The following is a 17,909-nucleotide window of genomic DNA, read 5'->3' on the forward strand; positions in this document are numbered from 1 at the left end:
CAAAAACAACCACAAAACAACAACAAAACCAAACACTAGAAATGATAGGTTGTTTTTTTTAAACCATAAAATCACCTAGATTTCTGTAATTTTCAGTTTAAAGTGCAACAATACATTTAATCACATTTATTGAGCTGAGAGTTTATTTTTCTCATCAGTGTGACACAGTTTAGATCCAACATCAAAACGTCATGAGAATTAATTTAAATTGTAAATTAATTTAAAAATCTGTATGAAAAGAATCTTTTTCAAGAATCACAAATTGACACAGATTTATTTCAAATTCCAATGGCTTTATTTTATGTATATAGATTTGTATATATTTATATATATTTATATATATTATATATATACTTAAGTAACAACTTTTACTCAGTTGCTTGATTATCATCTTTTGTTCAGCTTAAGTTCAAACGACATGACACTAAGACCAAGGCATTCCACAGGATCATATCTTACAAAAGAGTAAAGAAAACAACATGTGTGTGCGCACGTGCACACACACATACATCGATGTACAGGTGTCGTGGTTCTGTTTGTGGAAAGAACTGAAAAATAAAAAGCAGGTAGAGACGGAGACGAGCAGACAGAGTGAGAGTGTGAGGGAGAGAGAGCGAGAAACCAAATGAACCACTGGAGCCGGACTGGAGGATTCTGTTGCATAGATCGAAGCAAACAGGAGGAGGATGTTAGAAGAGACAGGCGGGATGAGAGCGAGCGAGGAGGAGGAGGTGACACACACACACTGAGGAATCACCAACACACACAAACCAACACACACATACAGGGAAGCACAGGAAGTTTTTATTTTGGCTCACAGACAAATCACTGCTGAGGCTCACAATCTGCCAGACAGGAGCGAAGGTACAGCCGGAGACACTGAGGTCACATCCTGCGTCAGCAACGAGCTGAGCTTTCAACAAGCTAAGATGCTATCCATGGCTCACTGACACGCCCTGAACACGCAGTGAGCTGGGGCTGATGGGAATGTTCTTCTGCAGATATTTGATTATAAACCAAAATAGTGGGTGAATTTAAATCTGGACCTGATGATGTTGTGTGGATCCTCAAAGACACGAGTGTGTGTTGTTGAGTCATTTCACTCGAAACCCAAAATGTGAATGAACTCTTGGTGGAGCTAAAGGAAAAGTTAGAGGATCATGAGTCATTAGGTTTCATCATGTGGAGCTGTTTCAGCCTGCGCCAGGATGAGACTCCTGCACATTAACAACACAGCATCGAAACACGACTTCAGCTTCAATTACCTCAAAGATAAACATGATGTGTCCGTGTTTGTTTATTTTCTCTGTCACGTTCCCATAAAATCTGTTGCCAAGTGATGTGAATCAGAGTCATCTTGACCTGGATGTTTACATGAAGTCGGAAACTGGTCATTATGGTGATTCTGATACGACACTGGCGTTGCACAGTGACTGAATCCTTTTAGACTCACACCAGCTACAGTTTGTAAATGTGATTATTCATATAAGTAAAGGTTTTAGTCTATGTCCTGCAGGAACTGAATTGGTGGCAGCGTTTAGATCTTCATGTTGGGGAACATCTACAGAAAATACACAACAATGATCAACATGAACCAAATTAGTAAAAAAAAAAAAAAAAAAGGAGAAATTCACATAATGAAAGAGAGATTTCAATGAGCTCAGTTCATCTCAACCTTTAACACTCATCTCCACATCAGTGTAAAACGTAGACGTCAACATTTAGTGACGGTGGCCTGATAAAAAACAGTCTGAGCAGGTGTGTAAAACATACAATCTGGAGGATTAGCACTCGTCTTTCTTCCTGTTGTGTTTGTTGACGAGGACTTAAACATGGACTCTGACATTTTATGAAATCCTCTTGTTTTCCGTCGTCTCCGGAGCTTTAGCTCAGCACAAAGACTCGGGAGCAGAGGTCATCACAACAAACCAGCAGACTGACACTGACGCTGACTGGAGCCCGACTGACACTGACGCAAAATATCAAACCAATCACAGAGCTCTGACCAACGAGGAGCAGGACATTTAAAATAGTGATTTAGTTTAATGTTGATCAAGTATTGGGTCAAACCATCTGATCTCTGCCTCTCAGATGTGATTTACTGACGGAGGAATCTGAACACATGGACAAAATGATACATTGATCAATCAAAAATAATAAGATCAATTAAAAAATAATCCTTTGTTCCATTTTACAGTTGATAAATGAACTTGTCAGTGAGATCAGAAGAAATTGGTCGATACTGATGCATCTGTGAGGAGATGAATCGGCTGATGTATCGGTCGGGCTCTAACATCGACACAGACGTTTTACAGGTGAGCAACAGACGCCATCATCCTCGTCCTTCTCCCCGACCTGGGGAGCGAAGCAGGAGGATCACGGATCAGTGGGGGGCTGAGGTAACGACACCTGCAGAGCAGAAGCTACCTGAGCCACATGCTGCATGTCTCAGGCCTGTTCACTGTCATCGTCTCCCTCCTCCTCTCACTGCACTGATGTAAATCTGTAAATCTGTAAATCTGAGTGTGTGTTTGTGTGTGTGTGTGTGGTGGGACGGGGGGATGACACATTGGGGAGGTGGATGAGCAGACACATCTGTTCGCTATTTTGTTTGTGGCTGAGTGAGATGATGGAAACAAAAAGAAGAATCTTCATCTTTCATCATCGTCCGTCTGAAGTCACACAGTTTTAATTTCCTCAGTGTGTTTCACCTCACAGTGCAAATACATGTGTGCGTGTCTGTCTGCGTTATGTTGTGTGTGTCTGGGGCGTGTATGAGATTCATTTGGAAACACGTCAACATTTGGGGATGTTTCATTCCATACTAAAACATGCAGAACACAGAACATTGAACACATATACTGAACAGCTAGTTTTATCCAAATGCAGTTACTCTTTTTTTTTATATCTCTTTTCAAGTGGCTTTAGGCTACACAGAACACGACGGAACCAATCGCACCAGGTTGGACATATTGCTTGAAACCACCAATTTGTATATATGTCATGCATGCCACATAGATGATATTATGTTTATACAAAAATAACACCAACGCCTATTACTGTGTATCATAGTAATTACAGAAAACAAATCTTTTTCAGTCTTTTTTGCAATGAAGTTCAACTGAGAACCCATATATATATATATCTATGTATTTATATCCAATATATGTATATATATATAACATATATATACTACTACTTGATATAAATGTATAGATACATTATATAAATATATAGATATATATGTTGAGTGGTTATGACTTTTCCATCTGTAATATTCCAGTTCGTTTGAACCTTTTTTTTATTTGTGAATTTTGAAGTGGATGTGAAGGTTCTCCAAAGATTTCCTCTAATATCCAACTACAGGAAGCTGTTCTGAGAGGCGGCGCTTTGCGGAGGAAGCAACGCAGTCAGGATGCAACAATGACTGGATAAGAAGCGAGTTCCTTCTCCACACTGAAGTCCTAATGGAAAACTGTGGCAAACTGAGATCTGAGATTCTCCAGAAAAAAATCAACCTTCAGGAAACTTAAACCAGGTGAAGATTTTCAGTCCGATGCTGAGTCTCGTCCTCGACTGTTTTTTTATTTGTGACGTGGCTGAAACCAGAAGCACAAACAGGTCTGGAGCGTCTCTCATGGCGGGGCTGTGCACCGGGCATGAGACGTGAGGGCAACCAGTCCAACCAGTCCAACAGACGACCGCCACAGCCACACTGAGGCCACGGCAAGAGCAGAGGGACAATCTTATCCAGGTGGGGGAAGGGGTGGGGGTGGGGGTGGGGAGGGTCATGTGACTGTGAACTGGCTAAACAAACTTGTGCAGAAGAAGTAAAGAACAGAGAAAAGGACTTTGGCAGAACACTCTTAAACCTTCACTGGGTGATGATTGGCTGATTGCCCCCTCTCCCACTTCCTGTCCCCTCAGGACACAGACAGTGGTTACACTTCGTTCACTTATATGACAATATTTACATGGTACTGACGGCAGGAGCACAGGCGTTCTGTCAGATTCAGCAGTGGAACAAAACAAAGAGGAAACGCGTCATCGTTTGGAAGGTGTGTCTCGTTTACAGCCAAAGGACACACGCAGGAAGAGGAAGTGATGTCACCAGCACTTTTCCAGTCCTGCTCTCGTCGTGGGATGAAATGTCTCTGAAGCTGTCAGTCGTTAAAAAAAAAAAAAAAAAAAAAGGTGATGACATCTACAGCTGCAGCTGTGTCCCGCCCACAGGCCCCGCCCACAGGCCCCGCCCCCTTCAGCGTCCAGATTTCAGGACCAAATTAAAACTCAGGGGTGAAGCTGAGAACTGTGGCGTCTTTTCCTTCTTTAGCCTGAACTGTATGACACAAACTGGGATCCAGCGCCGGCCTGAGCATTTCTAGGGCCCTAGTCAACATTAGACCCCCCGGACCCCCCTCAACCTCCAGTATGCAAACATGTTCAGCAACAGTTCACTACAATCTGTCACAATGAAATTACTTCATGAAAACACCTTTAAAATCACAACCGGATCTGAACCTCGCCATGATTTTGTGAGGCACCGCTAAAATCTGTAAACTTATCACAGCTGCTGGTCACAGTTATTAAATCACATCTTTAGATGCTGAAATTACACCGAATAAATAAACAGAGGAACCAATTAGCAACAACAACCAAGATCTGACCCCGGACCCCGTCAGACTGGGTCTCACTGTCTCTGAGACCCTTTTGAGTCGAGGACCACAGACGACCAGTGGTATTAATATGATTTTATCCTTCGGGGTGAACTGGTAGCTGAATGGCTAAGGTTCACATGATCTTAAAGGTGAGTCCCCAGGTTGACCCCTGGCCAGGTGAACTGTCTCCCTACATTCCTTGTCTGTCTCCACCTGTATAAGACACCGTGGAGCAGGTAGCACAGGAGCTACGAGCGTGTGCTGAGGCTCCGCTTCGCTCGTCAGCTCAATTTCTCAGGTTTGATCTGTCTGAGGTGAGGACACGCCTCCGTGGGACAGGAGGCGGAGCCTGAAATGGGACACAGCTTTGATTCTCTTAAAAGTCGTCAGCTCCAACAACAGCCAGTTGGTAAACAGCATCAAGCCACTCAGTCAGAGAAATCAGTTGTAGTAGCTTTAAAGTACAGAAACAAAGAAACCCAGAGGTTGGATAAATAATTATACACTCCCATTTAATGTTTGATACAGTTAGCTGTAGTCACGTTGCATCTGCTTTACTCTAGTGGAGTTGGATAACTGCGAAATCACATAGCGTGTAGTGCGTCACAACATCGTAGATAAAGTGAATATACTCATGTAAAAGGGGGCTGATGAGACTAGATTGTTGAGATTCCAATTGAACGGCCAACAGGAAGTAAACAAGTCACTGCAGGTTTCTGAGCCCTAACATCAGGTGACCAAGACGACACACGTGGCATAAATATTTAGAGAGCTGTAAAAAGACAGAGTCCACGGTAGATTCATCTCATTCATGTACTGTACTGTCACCAAACTCTTCAGCCTATACATATATATTCATATATCTCCAAAATATTAAAAAGTACTTAATATAAAAATACAGAAGAATTGTAAAAAAATGAGCAAAACATTGAATTTTATATGAAAACCATGCAAGAAAGATTCCCCATTTAGTTAAATAGTAACTCTAAGATTCAGGAAAGCAAGGGAATGAAAGGGAAGTGGTCGGATGAGAGAAGCGCAGGCGAACTGCCACCCACTCGCTTTTCATGTAAACATTGTAGAGGTCCTTTAAACTTGGTTCGGCAGTGACGACTGAAGATTTTCTCCTTGCTTTTTGGTCATGTTTGGAGTAAAGGGCCGGGGGAGGAGGGGGAGAGGAGGTGGGTTGAAGGGGTCAGGGGTGAGAAAGTCCAAAGGAAACCTCAATAACAATGAGATAAAAAACAATACAGACAACCTATAAAATATGGCTCTGAGTTACATAGAAAAAGCTCATCAGAGGGGAGAGGAAGAACCTAGTCATGACAAAAAGTTGGAAATATGGCAGTAGTAGCACATTACTTCAATAACGTGTCCTAGATCGTAGATCGGTTGATGGCTGCTAGTCAGACTAAGAGAGGGGATTAGACACATTGCTGCTTCTGATTGGAGGATGATTCCTTCTTCTTTTAAGACAGTAATCTGTGGACAACAGCAGGCAGGGAGTACTGAGCGGCAGCAGGGACACGCAGTGGATTTAACTCTACATAAACCTCAGCGTGGCCGCCACACACTGACGTCTGTCAATCAAACACAGCGGAGCGGAGGGGGGTGGCGATGACCGAACACCTCCTCCGCTGCTGGCTGTGGGATGGAACCGACAGCTGATTTAGTCTCTGCTCATTAAACCTCAGAAAACAAGGGAAACAGAAATCAGAGGTGGTACTAAGATTTGTCTTAAACACACAGACAGACAGTCCAGACCCTGTTCAGAGATCCATTCACTTCCTGTCGGTTGAACTGAACTTCCTGCACTGACACAAAACGGACTCAGTGATACTGTTGTCCTTCCTGTTCTAATGCACATTCAGGCTCAGCATGAGTCTAATTTTAGAGGTGGTGGGACGACACACAAAGGGAACGGACAGACGCAGGTAGATGTGACTAGATGTGACCTTGCTCCAGATGCTGCAAACTGAAGCAAAGGCCTCTGAAGCTCCGACGTATTCAAGCTTGAGTGAAAAAATTCATCCTCATCTGGAGAATGTACAGAGGTGAGAGGAAAAGTAGTGAAACTCGAAGATAATATAAAAATATGATAAAACGTTGGGTTTGGAGATCAATCATAATTAAAGAGTAAGGATGGTGAAGAGGAACTGACCTGAAAATGTAGCTTATGCTTCACCAGTCGATCTACATTCAAACCCTCAGCTATAGGCTGGAACTCAAAGAATGAAAGTGCAGATACAAGCAGCTGAAATGAGTTTCCTCTGCAGAGCATCTGACCTCGGCCTCAGACAGGGTGAGGAGCTGGGACATGCAGGAAGAGCTGCTGCTCCTTTGTGGGGGCGGACGACACAGCAGGGACTAAACATTACACCTGGTCTGGAGACACTTGAGAACAGGGAGGGCTGAAGGACATTACTGGGGGGGAAGACAAGGTGGGTTGGGGCTGCTGCAACCCTGTCCTGGATGAGTGGTGGAGATGGAGAGTTGAATAAATAAGGCTGCAGGGGGAACACACCTCATCCTGTGGCAGTGTTGTTCAGGTCCAAACCTGAAGGATGTGGGATTAACATCCAGTCCCTCTGGTCTGCGAAAACATGCCTGTGATCTGCAGGTGGGGCAGTGGCTAGCGTGGTGCTCTCACAATGTCAAGGTCACAGTTTGGAATGTGTCATTTCTTCAAGATGGCGGGTCTTATCTGACAAGAGCCTCTCAGGAGGGAGATGCTACAGAGACGAAGAGGGAAAGAGGAAAAAAACTAGTGTTTGAGACAGATGGAGAACGAATGATTGTCCTCATCCCTTTAGTATTTGAGTTAGTGTCTGTCAGTGTGTTTGTTGAACTCGCTCAGAGCACAGATGAGGACCAGCTCTGCAAACCTGCATGGATAAATGTGAGCAGGTCTCTTAGCTGTGATCTGCAAGATTCAGGACCACATGACCAGTAGGCAGATTGTTCTTGTTTACAAGTGCGTCAATGTGTGGAACACGTGCATGTATGCAGACACCCACTGCCCTGCTGTCAAGTAGAACAGGGCTTCAGTTTCCTCTATGTTTGCTGATGATTCTGCTTCAGTGCTGTTGTGGAAACGCGATGTTCAGACCTATAGACAGGAAGTTCATGGAGCTCAGAGCAGACGCTGCTGCAGACTAACACACGCATGGTTTCTAAACAGAATCCCAAATACTCATTCCTAAGTTATCATGCGACTCAACACGAATGAAACATAACATGCATCCTGCTAGAGGGTGAACATGAGCCACACTGCTGTTTCCTATCAACACTGTGGACGCACTGGGGGGGGGGCTCTGAGAGAACCAGGACCCTGACTGGATGAGATGAGGTCAGACTCCCACTGAGCAGAAAGCGAGCCCGCTCTGGACGCCGCCATGTTCGATATTTTTGAGTAGTAAACATTCTGTCTTTCCACATGCAACACAGCAGCTAAAAAAGAAAAACCAACACATACAGACACGATAAAGGGATGAACATCTTTTTAACAGTTGAACCTTGAAGACTGTAGTGTCACACTCACAAGACATTCTCAGGAGATTGAATCAACTATCAATTAACATTCGTTAGAGGTTTTAAAAACAAACAAATGCTCAACATCTAAAAAAAAAACAAAAAAAAAAGAAGAAAAAAAAAAAAACAGGTTACATTTTTGCATTTGCCTAAAAATCTTCTGATCACCAAACCCGGCTGTTAGCTGTGTAGAAGAGCGGAAGCGTATGTACACGAGAATCACTGCACTCTTTGAAAAGTTCGGTGCTGTTTTCGAGAAGGTTGCGCAGGAATGAAGCGAGTACAGAACAAGACATGCTGCTGCGAGTCCCACAAAGATCGAACCCAAAATGGTTTAAAAGCTTTTCAAAAGGATTATCAAGTAAAAAATATACACAGATGGACAAAGGACAGGCCTTCCAAACTTACAGGCAGAACAACGCCACAGTCAGTATGAAAAACACAACGTGGCAGGAATAATCTGAGGGGGGTGAAGACGATGTGAAGCATGTGTGCGTGCAGGGTGAAGGGATGAGCAGAGAGATGACTTCCCCCCTCAGTGCGACAGTTCAGTTGGTGGAATGAGACACAGGATGCTGATGAAGAGCAATGAGGAGGAGGAGGAGGAGGAGCAGGAGGGAGGAGGAGCTCAGATGGATGAGTCGCGGCTGTGGGGGAAGACGCCGGGTGGCTCTCCTCCTCCCCTCGCCCCAGAAGAGGCACTGGGGAGGGGTTCGATCTCATCTCCAGTCTCCTCGATGGGGGGGATCCGAGCCTCCTCCTCCTCGGACAGGGGGACGAACTCGGGATGGGCCATGAAGCTGTGGATGGAGCTACGGGACTCTGGGCTCTCCAGCCCCTCGTACAGGGAGCTACGGAACGCGTTCACCACCTTAATCTGAAACAGAGAGAGAAGAGAAACATCAGCGGATGACACCTTTAATCAAAGAGTGAGGTCAGACAGGCAGCAGGGGCTGATGGGACACTTGATGGTTGGTGTGACTGAGTCTGGGCGGGCAGGAGCAAAAACCACCAAACACAATGTTGACGAGTGAAAGAGGCTGGATGAGAACATGGTGGGAGAACTGAAAAGAAAAAATTCACAACACATCAACACAAAGGGTCAAAATAAAGGTCAACGTGATACTGGAGGCAGGAAGTCAGAGCAGGAAGATAAACTGCAACTAAAAATCCACAAACAGGCGGCATCGAAACACAACAGCTATAACACACACGTACACTTCTCTCTCTCTCTCACACACACAAACACACACCTGTTTATATCCTTGGTGGGAGTTATGTCCTGTGCAATGATTGACTTTTATAATCCCATTTTATATTTATAATCCCAATTTTTAATATTTAAATTCCACACTGACAGACTGGGTCCAAAAGTAGGAAGATTCCTGTACATTACATCCAGATGTGATGGAGGAACATCTGATTCTCAGACCTTCTCTTTGGACCTGCTGCAGGGATTTGCTCCCATTCAGCCCCGGGAGAATCAGTGAGGTCCAACACTGATGCTGGGTGATACGCTCTGGCTCACAGTCGGCATTCCAGTTCATCCCAGAGGTGCTGGGTGGGGTGAGGACGGAGCTCTGAGCGGGCTGGTGAAGTTCTTCCACAACAAACTGGTAAAACCGTTTCTTAATGGATCTGGTTTTGTGCTTGGAGAAACGTTATGTTGACACAGGAAAGGGCCTTCCCCAAACTGTTTCCACAAAGTTGTAAACACGCTATTGTCTAGAACATGATAGTATAAAGATTTCCTTTCACTGGAAATAAGAACCCAAATAAAACACAACCAGACTCAAACTGCTTTAGGATGTGAAGAAAGTTGTTTTATTTTTCTTCTATTTTTCTTTCAAACTAAAACTGAAAAATAACAAGTCTTTGTCTTAATGCAATAATTGCAGGTTAAACACTTTCCCCTCAACCATACTTGTCCATTCATTAGTGATTTCCTACATTACCCAGAATGCTTTTCACATCATGGTCATGTTAGAGACTAAAATAAAAGCTCAGACTCCTCTGTCCTAAGTTTTACACTTTATTTTATTCAGACAAAGTTCACTGCTGTTTAGACAACATTTAACATTTGATTACCTCACAGAGGAAATGGAAGAACATCGGTTTATATTTCTTAAAGTAAGATATCAAAGAAGTATTGTCTGGGTATTGCTGTTGAAACTCAGGTTTTCAGGGCCAGATTAATTTTTGATGAGGCCTCAGGGCAAGAATTTGGTGCTGGGCTCCTGTTGAAAGCCTCACTTCCCTCCCTGTGTGAGACCAAGCAGTTCTCCTCTGCTGACACTACCTGACCTCAGGTCCTCTCTGTGTTGATTAGTTTGTGGTAATTTGACTAAACACAACTTTATTTAGGAACACAGGGGCCCTCTACATGACAGGACGGGATCTGTCTTTGATGATTCACCAAAAAATCTGCAACGAATGGAATTTTTATGTGTAAATAAATCTGTGTAAACACCACAACAACGGACAGGCTGTGAACCTGGATCTTTAAGGAGTCCAGGAGGTTGCAAGAATGGGCAGTACTGTCCTAAGAGGGGACACATGTCCTCATGAGGTGAGTGTGCAATCGGGTTTGTGTCCCAATAATGCAACGAGCACCCAGCAAACAGCAGGACTCAGTACTGAACTTCAGTGCTTTTTGGGACCAAATGAAATGAATATCAAAAACCATCAAGAGAACCAAACATTGCCAAATCAGATTTAACATCTTGTTTACTTCCTCTTTGATCAGATAGCTCCTAGTGGACATTTCAGACTGTAGACAAAGTTCTTGACAAGCTGCCTGTCTTCAGACAACATTTAACATTTGAAAATTTAGTTGTCAAATAAAAACTGGATTTTATAGAAAAACATGATCACACTTTCTCAAAGTGAGTCAAAGTTAGTGAAAAGAACATGTTTTTCATATTCACAGCCAGATCACAGTGAGGGCCATGTCCCCACAATGCAATGAACACCCAGCAAACACTAGGTCTGAGCACTGAACCTCCAAACAATACCCTGCCCCAGGAAACAATAACACACACACACACTTGGGAAAAACAACAAACACATGCACGCTGTTAAGTATTTATAATCACATTCAGAGCCAGAATCATTGTGTCCTCTAGCTGCTCTCTTCTCTCTGCCTAAAGTCACAGCCTCCGTGATGAATCCACAGAGGCTGCAGCTGATCACACTGATTTATACGCACCAGCAGACACTCTTCATTTTAATTAATAACCTTGCAGTTCAAAGCTCTCTATTACTGAACCACAGAGAGCTGCAGGCTGAGCACTGCAGCTTAGAGCATACATGCAACAGTCACAGACACACACACACACACACACACACACAGCTCACAAGTTAAAAAGCTCTTGGCTGTGAAACCATGAGAGACTTGCTGAGCCTGACAGATTTAACCCTGCTCAGGATTAACCCATAAAATTATCTTGGTGCTCAGGCTCTCGCCTCCGAGGAAGAGAGAAAAAAAAAAACACAACAAAGAAAATAGGACAGGGATTTTTTTTTTCTCTGTCACGAATAAGAAGGCTTCACAGCTTCTTTCTCTTCTCACTGGCCACATGTGCCAACGGTTGTTATCTGTCAGCGACTCGTCAGGCAGCAAGTCACATCAGGGTTAATAGATGCATGTCCACAACATGCAGGCGGAGCAGCAGCAGGCGGAGAGGGGAGTGATGACAAGAATAAAAATAAAAACAAAACAGAGATATTAAGATGGAGGAAAAGCTACAGCAGAGGAAGGTGAAGCAGGAAGAACATGGAGCAGAGTTACAGATGGAAACAGATCAGGTTGTCTGCAAGTTCAAGTTTTTAGATGTTCTTCCTCCTCCAGTGTGCGTCACACACTCAGAAATACACAGATTCATTTATAAAAGAAGACTCAGTCATTTCTGTCTGTGTATGAATTAAACAAATAAGATACGACGTGTTGGTTACTGAGCTTTAGCAGAGCTGGTAGATTCCCTCTCCCTCATGCTAAGCTAGGCTAACCACGTCCACTTTACTATTGCTACCTACACTTCACATCAGTTCCATCTTAATGTAACAGTGAAGATCATCATGAAGATGTCAGATTAGTCGCGGACGTGCAGACACCTGCTGGTGACAGAAGCAGCCTGATTGGCTCGTGTGAGTCATGCAGCGCTCAGTGTTTCATGCAGTTCAAACAGAGAAGAAGAGACAGAGTCCAGCCGGGTGAAGCGTGGTGTTAGCTGGCCTCCGGTCACCGACTCACTGCCTGCAGTGGAGGAAGAAGCAGCAGCAGCAGGGAGTGGAGCCCCGGCCGAGTTGGTGAGAGAGGCGGAGGAGCTAAGTCCTACGTGGGTGGGGCTAGAGAGAGTTTTGGCGGCAGTGGCGTCATTGTGCTGGCTGACGACGGACGGCTGGCGGCGCAGGGCACCTGGCACCGCCGCCTGGCCCGTCTGGAAGGTATAGACCACATCCATCTGAAGGAAGGACAGCCACAACACACCGTTAGAGAGCAGAGACAGAGCAAGGAGACAGGACAGAAAAGAGGAAACAAGAAGGAAGGAAAGGAGGAAACTTCTGGAGAGGTTAGAGGAGGTTTTACAGAGGCTGGAAGGTAACAGTTGTTTCTGGTTTTAAAGGTCATTTGTCATGTTTCATGTCTAAAGTGCAACAAACAGTGGACGGACAGAGGAGGTGGTCCAGGTGCAGCAGCTGGTGAATGTGATGAAATTACTGTTTTCTTAGAGAAGTGACCAGTGTTCATGGAAGACGACAGCAGAATCCAAGATAACAAGATATTAACGATGACATCAAGAAGCTGCCGGGTGTTTGGATGTAATGTAGAAAAACAACAGCCGTGAACACTGTTGCCTTCATAAATGATCAGCCAAACCTTTAACAAGGCGTTTGTTTCTTCACTGGTCACATATGCTGGGTGTCAAACCTCAGCTCAGAGGTTTAAACCTCTGAGTTGAGGTACAAACGCTTAAATGTGTCTTTGCACAACTGAAAGTTGACATTGAACGCTTCAGTGCATCGCAGCCGTCGCTGGAGCCTCCTGATGCAGAGGACGAGCTTGTCTGCAGCTTTCTGACTGGCAGCTTCAGAGAACAGAGGCGGAGCTACGTGATCTTCAACCAATTGAGTGGAGTTAATTCTGGATTGTGTCAAAAATGTATGGTTGTTATTTATACATGTTATGATCTGATCACAACGTGGGACACAGCACCTCCAGATGTGTTCTGGGAGATTTAATCAATTGTACCAGGTGGAGATGAGGTCACATTTCCAGATTTTATTTTAGACTTCCTGTTTCTTGAATTGTGGCTTTAGATAAAATCTTTAAAAATACACTTGAAAAGTTTGGCTGATTTATTATAATATATATATATATATATATAGAAAATATTAGAATAGAAAAAAGAACCAAACTGTACTTTATCTGTATCTTCACCCTCCAGTTCTTACAAGTCACATGACTTCATTAGCTTTTGTGGCAGAAGAAGAAACATGAAATAAAGGCAGAGATTCTTCTTTCTTTCAAGGACTATTGCACTGTTTTTGACCCATTTTAACCCATTTACTAAAAAAAGACTCATCTTTTTTTTTTTCATCCCATCTTCCAATGAGATAAATCAAAATCAAGAGGAGGATGATGGAGAGATCAGGGTGGAGGAGAGGTTTGGGAGTGAGGAGAAGAGGAGTTAAGTTTGAGAGAAAATGCACAAAGAGAGAAAGAGAGAGAGAGAAGCTCATTTAGTTAGTGAAAGACATAATGTGAAATTCCATTAGAAGCTGTGATAGAACGAGGGGATGAAAGAAGAAACAACAATGAATAAAGAGCTTCTGAAGCACTCTGAGTGGAGACAGGAGAAAGAGGAGAAAATGTGTCACTCGGAATGACTGATAAAGTTTCAGCAGTGAGTGCTGCTTGTACCAATTATTCCCCCACTGTGCTTGACTGTCGAGGCGTTGAGCGGCACAACGCTGCCCACCAGGATTAGAGAGGAGGAGGACAGGAAGAGGAGCATGGAAAGATAAGAACCTAATTAGCTTGCAGCCTTTCGTTGCCTCCCCCTCCATCCCCTCATCCTCCCATCCCAGGAGGATGACAGACTGATATTACAGATACACAGACATGAAGAGAGAAGAGAGAGCCTCCTCTTTTCTCTACAGCGTGTCTGACGGTGGAGCCTGAAGAGGATGAGAGCTTCGCTTCACTTCCTTCCTTCCTGTCGCTCCACGGCTTCATGAAGACCGGGTGAAGGTTACCGTCACACAGGTTACACTGCAGAGCGTTACCCCACCTCACCTGAAAACGTGCACGCACCTGTCGGCACATTCAGCAGCTGTCCTCAAGCTTTTGATCGTATCACATGATCTTAATCTGCACATGGACTTTATCATGTTTTCATGGAACTGTAGACGTTTAAAGTTTGATTTCTTTAAGGTCTTAGCATCCAGCTGTTAAAGGTGTTTTTCTCAACCACTGTTTCCAAGGTTTGGTTTATTCGATGAAACGAGAGATTTAGTAAAGTAAGGTTAAGTTCATAAAAACCTTCATTCATAAAAAGGTCGGTTGTTTCTGGGAAGGAAACGTTTGAAACAACATTAAAACACATAAAAATCCTGATATTATTTCTGTTGTTTTGAGGCTCTTCAGAAAAAGTGTGAACGATGAAGGAGACGAAGATGTTAGTTTTGATTAACTCAGATGTTTTCAGCCTCTGGCCACAGTAAGTTGGTCCGATGATGAGAGAAGGACACCTGACCTCTGTGAGTCTGAGTGTGTGTGTGTGGGTGTGTGTGAAGGTGTGGAAGCAGAGCGTTGGCTCCTGTTACTATAGGTGGGTGTTAGCATCGCGGCTAATGAAGCCCATTGGGACTGAATGGGACTGCCTATGGACATGCTAATGCTCAGTGAGTGTTGATCTATCTTGTAGGAGGAAGGAAACACACACACAGGTACAAACACACAGGTGCGCGCGCGCACACACACACACACACACACACACACACACACACAGAGCAAAGTCCTGGACTGTGAGATGAGTCACTGTTGCTGCTGTTTAACTCCAACACTCGTCAGGTTTCCATCTGAATTTAGTGTAAATTTTAATATATAATTTTATTGAGTTTGTTGAGTTCAACAGTTGATGGCGCTAATTCTCCAGTCAGGTTTCATTAAACCATTGCAGAAGACGAGGGCGCAAGAAGATGATGTCATTAAAAAGGTGCCGAAGCTCAAACAAAAGAAAACCAGGTAGAAAACCTGATGGAAATATGACATTTATGTTTGTTTCATATATTAACTCCTCATTGCTCTGGGACGAAGATCTGATGAAACTCTGTATTCCACTGTATTTAAATGAAGTGGTTCTGTACTGAGCACAGCAGCAAAGTGTGAAATTAAGTGGACAACAGTGTGTGTGTGTGTGTGTGTGTGTGTGTGTGTTAAATTTCCAGTTTTACCCTCCAATGTGTTTTAATGTCAGTCCAATAAAAAAAGTGGCAGAGTTTGTCCCATCTGCTGCTGCAGTGAACTTCTCTTCATCTTAAATATGTAAAATATATAAAGTTATTGGGCTCAGTTTGACATCTGACCTCAGGTCAGAGTGGAGAAGTTTTCTATAATATTAAATACGTGATATCAAAATTATCACTGTTCACCAAAATGAATCAACACTTCAGTGGTAATCTGTGATTGAGAACACATTTCAGATGAGTCACGTTTTCAACATCAGTCTCTACTTTTCAGTGGAGACATTTCATCAGCTGCTTAGTGTCTATGTATGAAGACTGTGTGTGTTTTTTCTCTCTTGACCTCTGGCTCTGTGTGTGACTGTGGATGTATCCTGTTCCTCAAAAAAAAAAAAAAAAAACTTGTCTCATAAAATCTCAACCCAAATGAGCCCAGAGCTAATTAGGCAGAGCTAATTAGCTTCAGTCACGTCTCACCGCTAACTCCAGTGTGAATCAGATTTGATGAAAACTGCAGCTCATGGAAACTGAAGGAAAAGTGTTTCCTCATTGTCTTGATGAGACACAGTTTCTCCACCTCACTTTGATTCAGCGGATGTTTGGTGACGAGGAGCAGCTGAATTTAGATTTTAGTTTGTTTAAACAACAAGTCACAAAACAACTGACAAAAACAAACATTTTTTAAAAATAAGTCTGTCATCTGTTTTCTTCCTGTGTTACCACGGCAACTGACGTTTTCCGCATCTCTGACAGAACAGGCGTTTGAGTCATGTTACTATCTGCACAAACACCATCTTGTAAACTTTACATCAGAAAAACCTTAAAACAAAAAGTGGAGTTAGTGGTGAAGTCAGATGTGACGGAGTGCGAGTGGCGAGTGTGATGGCGAGGCGAAGCCGTCGTACCTGCGTCTGGATGCGGTTCAGACCTCTGAACCAGAGGATCTGGCCTCTCCTCAGCTCCATCTCGGCGTGGTCGATCTCGTCGGCGCCCTCTGTCAGCTCCTCCTCGTGGATCTCCTCCTTCGTGATGCCGTGTCCCGCCTCCTTCAGGAACTTCAGGTGGTGGGTTGGGATGGCCGAGATCAGCTGAGCGTGACAGAAAACACGATTGGTTAAAGGACCACTCAGCGTCCGAATTACAAACTACATATTGATTGATAATTTTTTTGTTTAGTGGGCTGTCACAAAAACTGACTGAACATTTCTAATGATCCAATAAATGATGACAGAAATTTCTAATCAATGAATAGCATAATTAAAATTGTCCTGCCACTGGTTACTTTAAATGTATGAACCTGCGGTGGTGACTTTATCTGTCAATAACACCTGATTGATCGCGACATATGCAGGGTATTTCTATGCATCATGGCTCATTGGCTGCTGTTGTGTATTATTTTGTGCGTTTCTGTGTAATTATTGTGAATGAACTTGTTGTCAGATTAATGATTCTCCAGTTACAACCAGTTACAGGAGCACGTCTCCTGACAGGGCTGGAAAGTGGTCTCAGTGTTTTGGACCCCATTGTACAATTTATAATATCATTGTTTTGGTTGGTTGTTTATAAATGTAGGATCCAGAGCTTTGGCCCTTGAGCCAAACTAAGGCCTGAAAATCCGAATATCTTGCCCTCTGCTGTCTCAGTCATTTTTCAGTTTTATAGAGGTGTAATATTACATTTCTGAAATGCACCTTTAGGAGCAGTGATCCATATCATGAAGAAAGTTTTTCCTGAAATACTCTGGAAGTTTCAGAACTTAATTTCTGTTTCTATTTTTCTTCTACTATTAACAAGCAAACATTCCTTAGAGCTGTTCTGAAGCCACTGAAAACATGTTGATTATTTCTGTGTGTAAACGATGCAGAATCACACAGACATCAGGTGTGAAGGTGAAATGAATTTATATCACACTGTGTTACATGTATTATTCTACTGTTTTTGCCTTGTTGTTTGTTCATTGTTTAATTAAAAAGGCAGAAGACAGACACACCCAGCCTCCTGCTGCAGCTGCACATCAGTTCTTTATATTCCCGTCCCCTTTTCCCTCCTCTCGCTCTCTTAACTCACAGACCTGAGATCAGTGTGTTTCTGTCTCTGCCCTTCAACTGAACCCACCAGGCGTCTTACAGCGGAACTTTTTTCCAGTATAATGTAATGTGCTCTCTAAGCGTGTGTGTGTGTGTGTGTGTGCGTGTGTGTAACCGCAGAGGGACTGACACGCTGGGTTTGTTTTTCGCTCGGTGCTCGTAAACA

The 17,909-nt window shown here is 43.5% G+C and overlaps 1 protein-coding gene across 5 annotated transcripts in view; it reads right to left on the reverse strand.

Annotated features, from left to right (window-relative positions):
* Positions 1-782: 782 nt before the first annotated feature.
* The window catches only part of LOC139631255 (plasma membrane calcium-transporting ATPase 1-like), an 88,087-nt gene continuing 70,960 nt past the window's right edge, over positions 783-17,909 (reverse strand). For 3 of the 5 annotated variants that reach the window (XM_071495307.1, XM_071495308.1, XM_071495309.1), the window contains exons 20-21: positions 16,562-16,744; positions 783-9,066 (exon numbers count right to left, since the gene is read on the reverse strand). In XM_071495307.1, the coding sequence (XP_071351408.1) occupies positions 8,818-9,066; positions 16,562-16,744 (432 nt within the window). In that variant the 3' untranslated portion in view covers positions 783-8,817. Of the gene's footprint in view, positions 9,067-12,441; positions 12,653-16,561; positions 16,745-17,909 lie in introns of all 5 variants that reach the window. The other 2 variants (XM_071495311.1, XM_071495310.1) reach the window with 2 other exon arrangements.

Source organism: Trachinotus anak, unplaced genomic scaffold (genome assembly GCF_046630095.1).
Source record: "Trachinotus anak isolate AG129_WGS33_773 ecotype Australia unplaced genomic scaffold, CSIRO_AGI_Tana_v1 ptg000013l, whole genome shotgun sequence".
Lineage (NCBI taxonomy): Eukaryota > Metazoa > Chordata > Actinopteri > Carangiformes > Carangidae > Trachinotus > Trachinotus anak.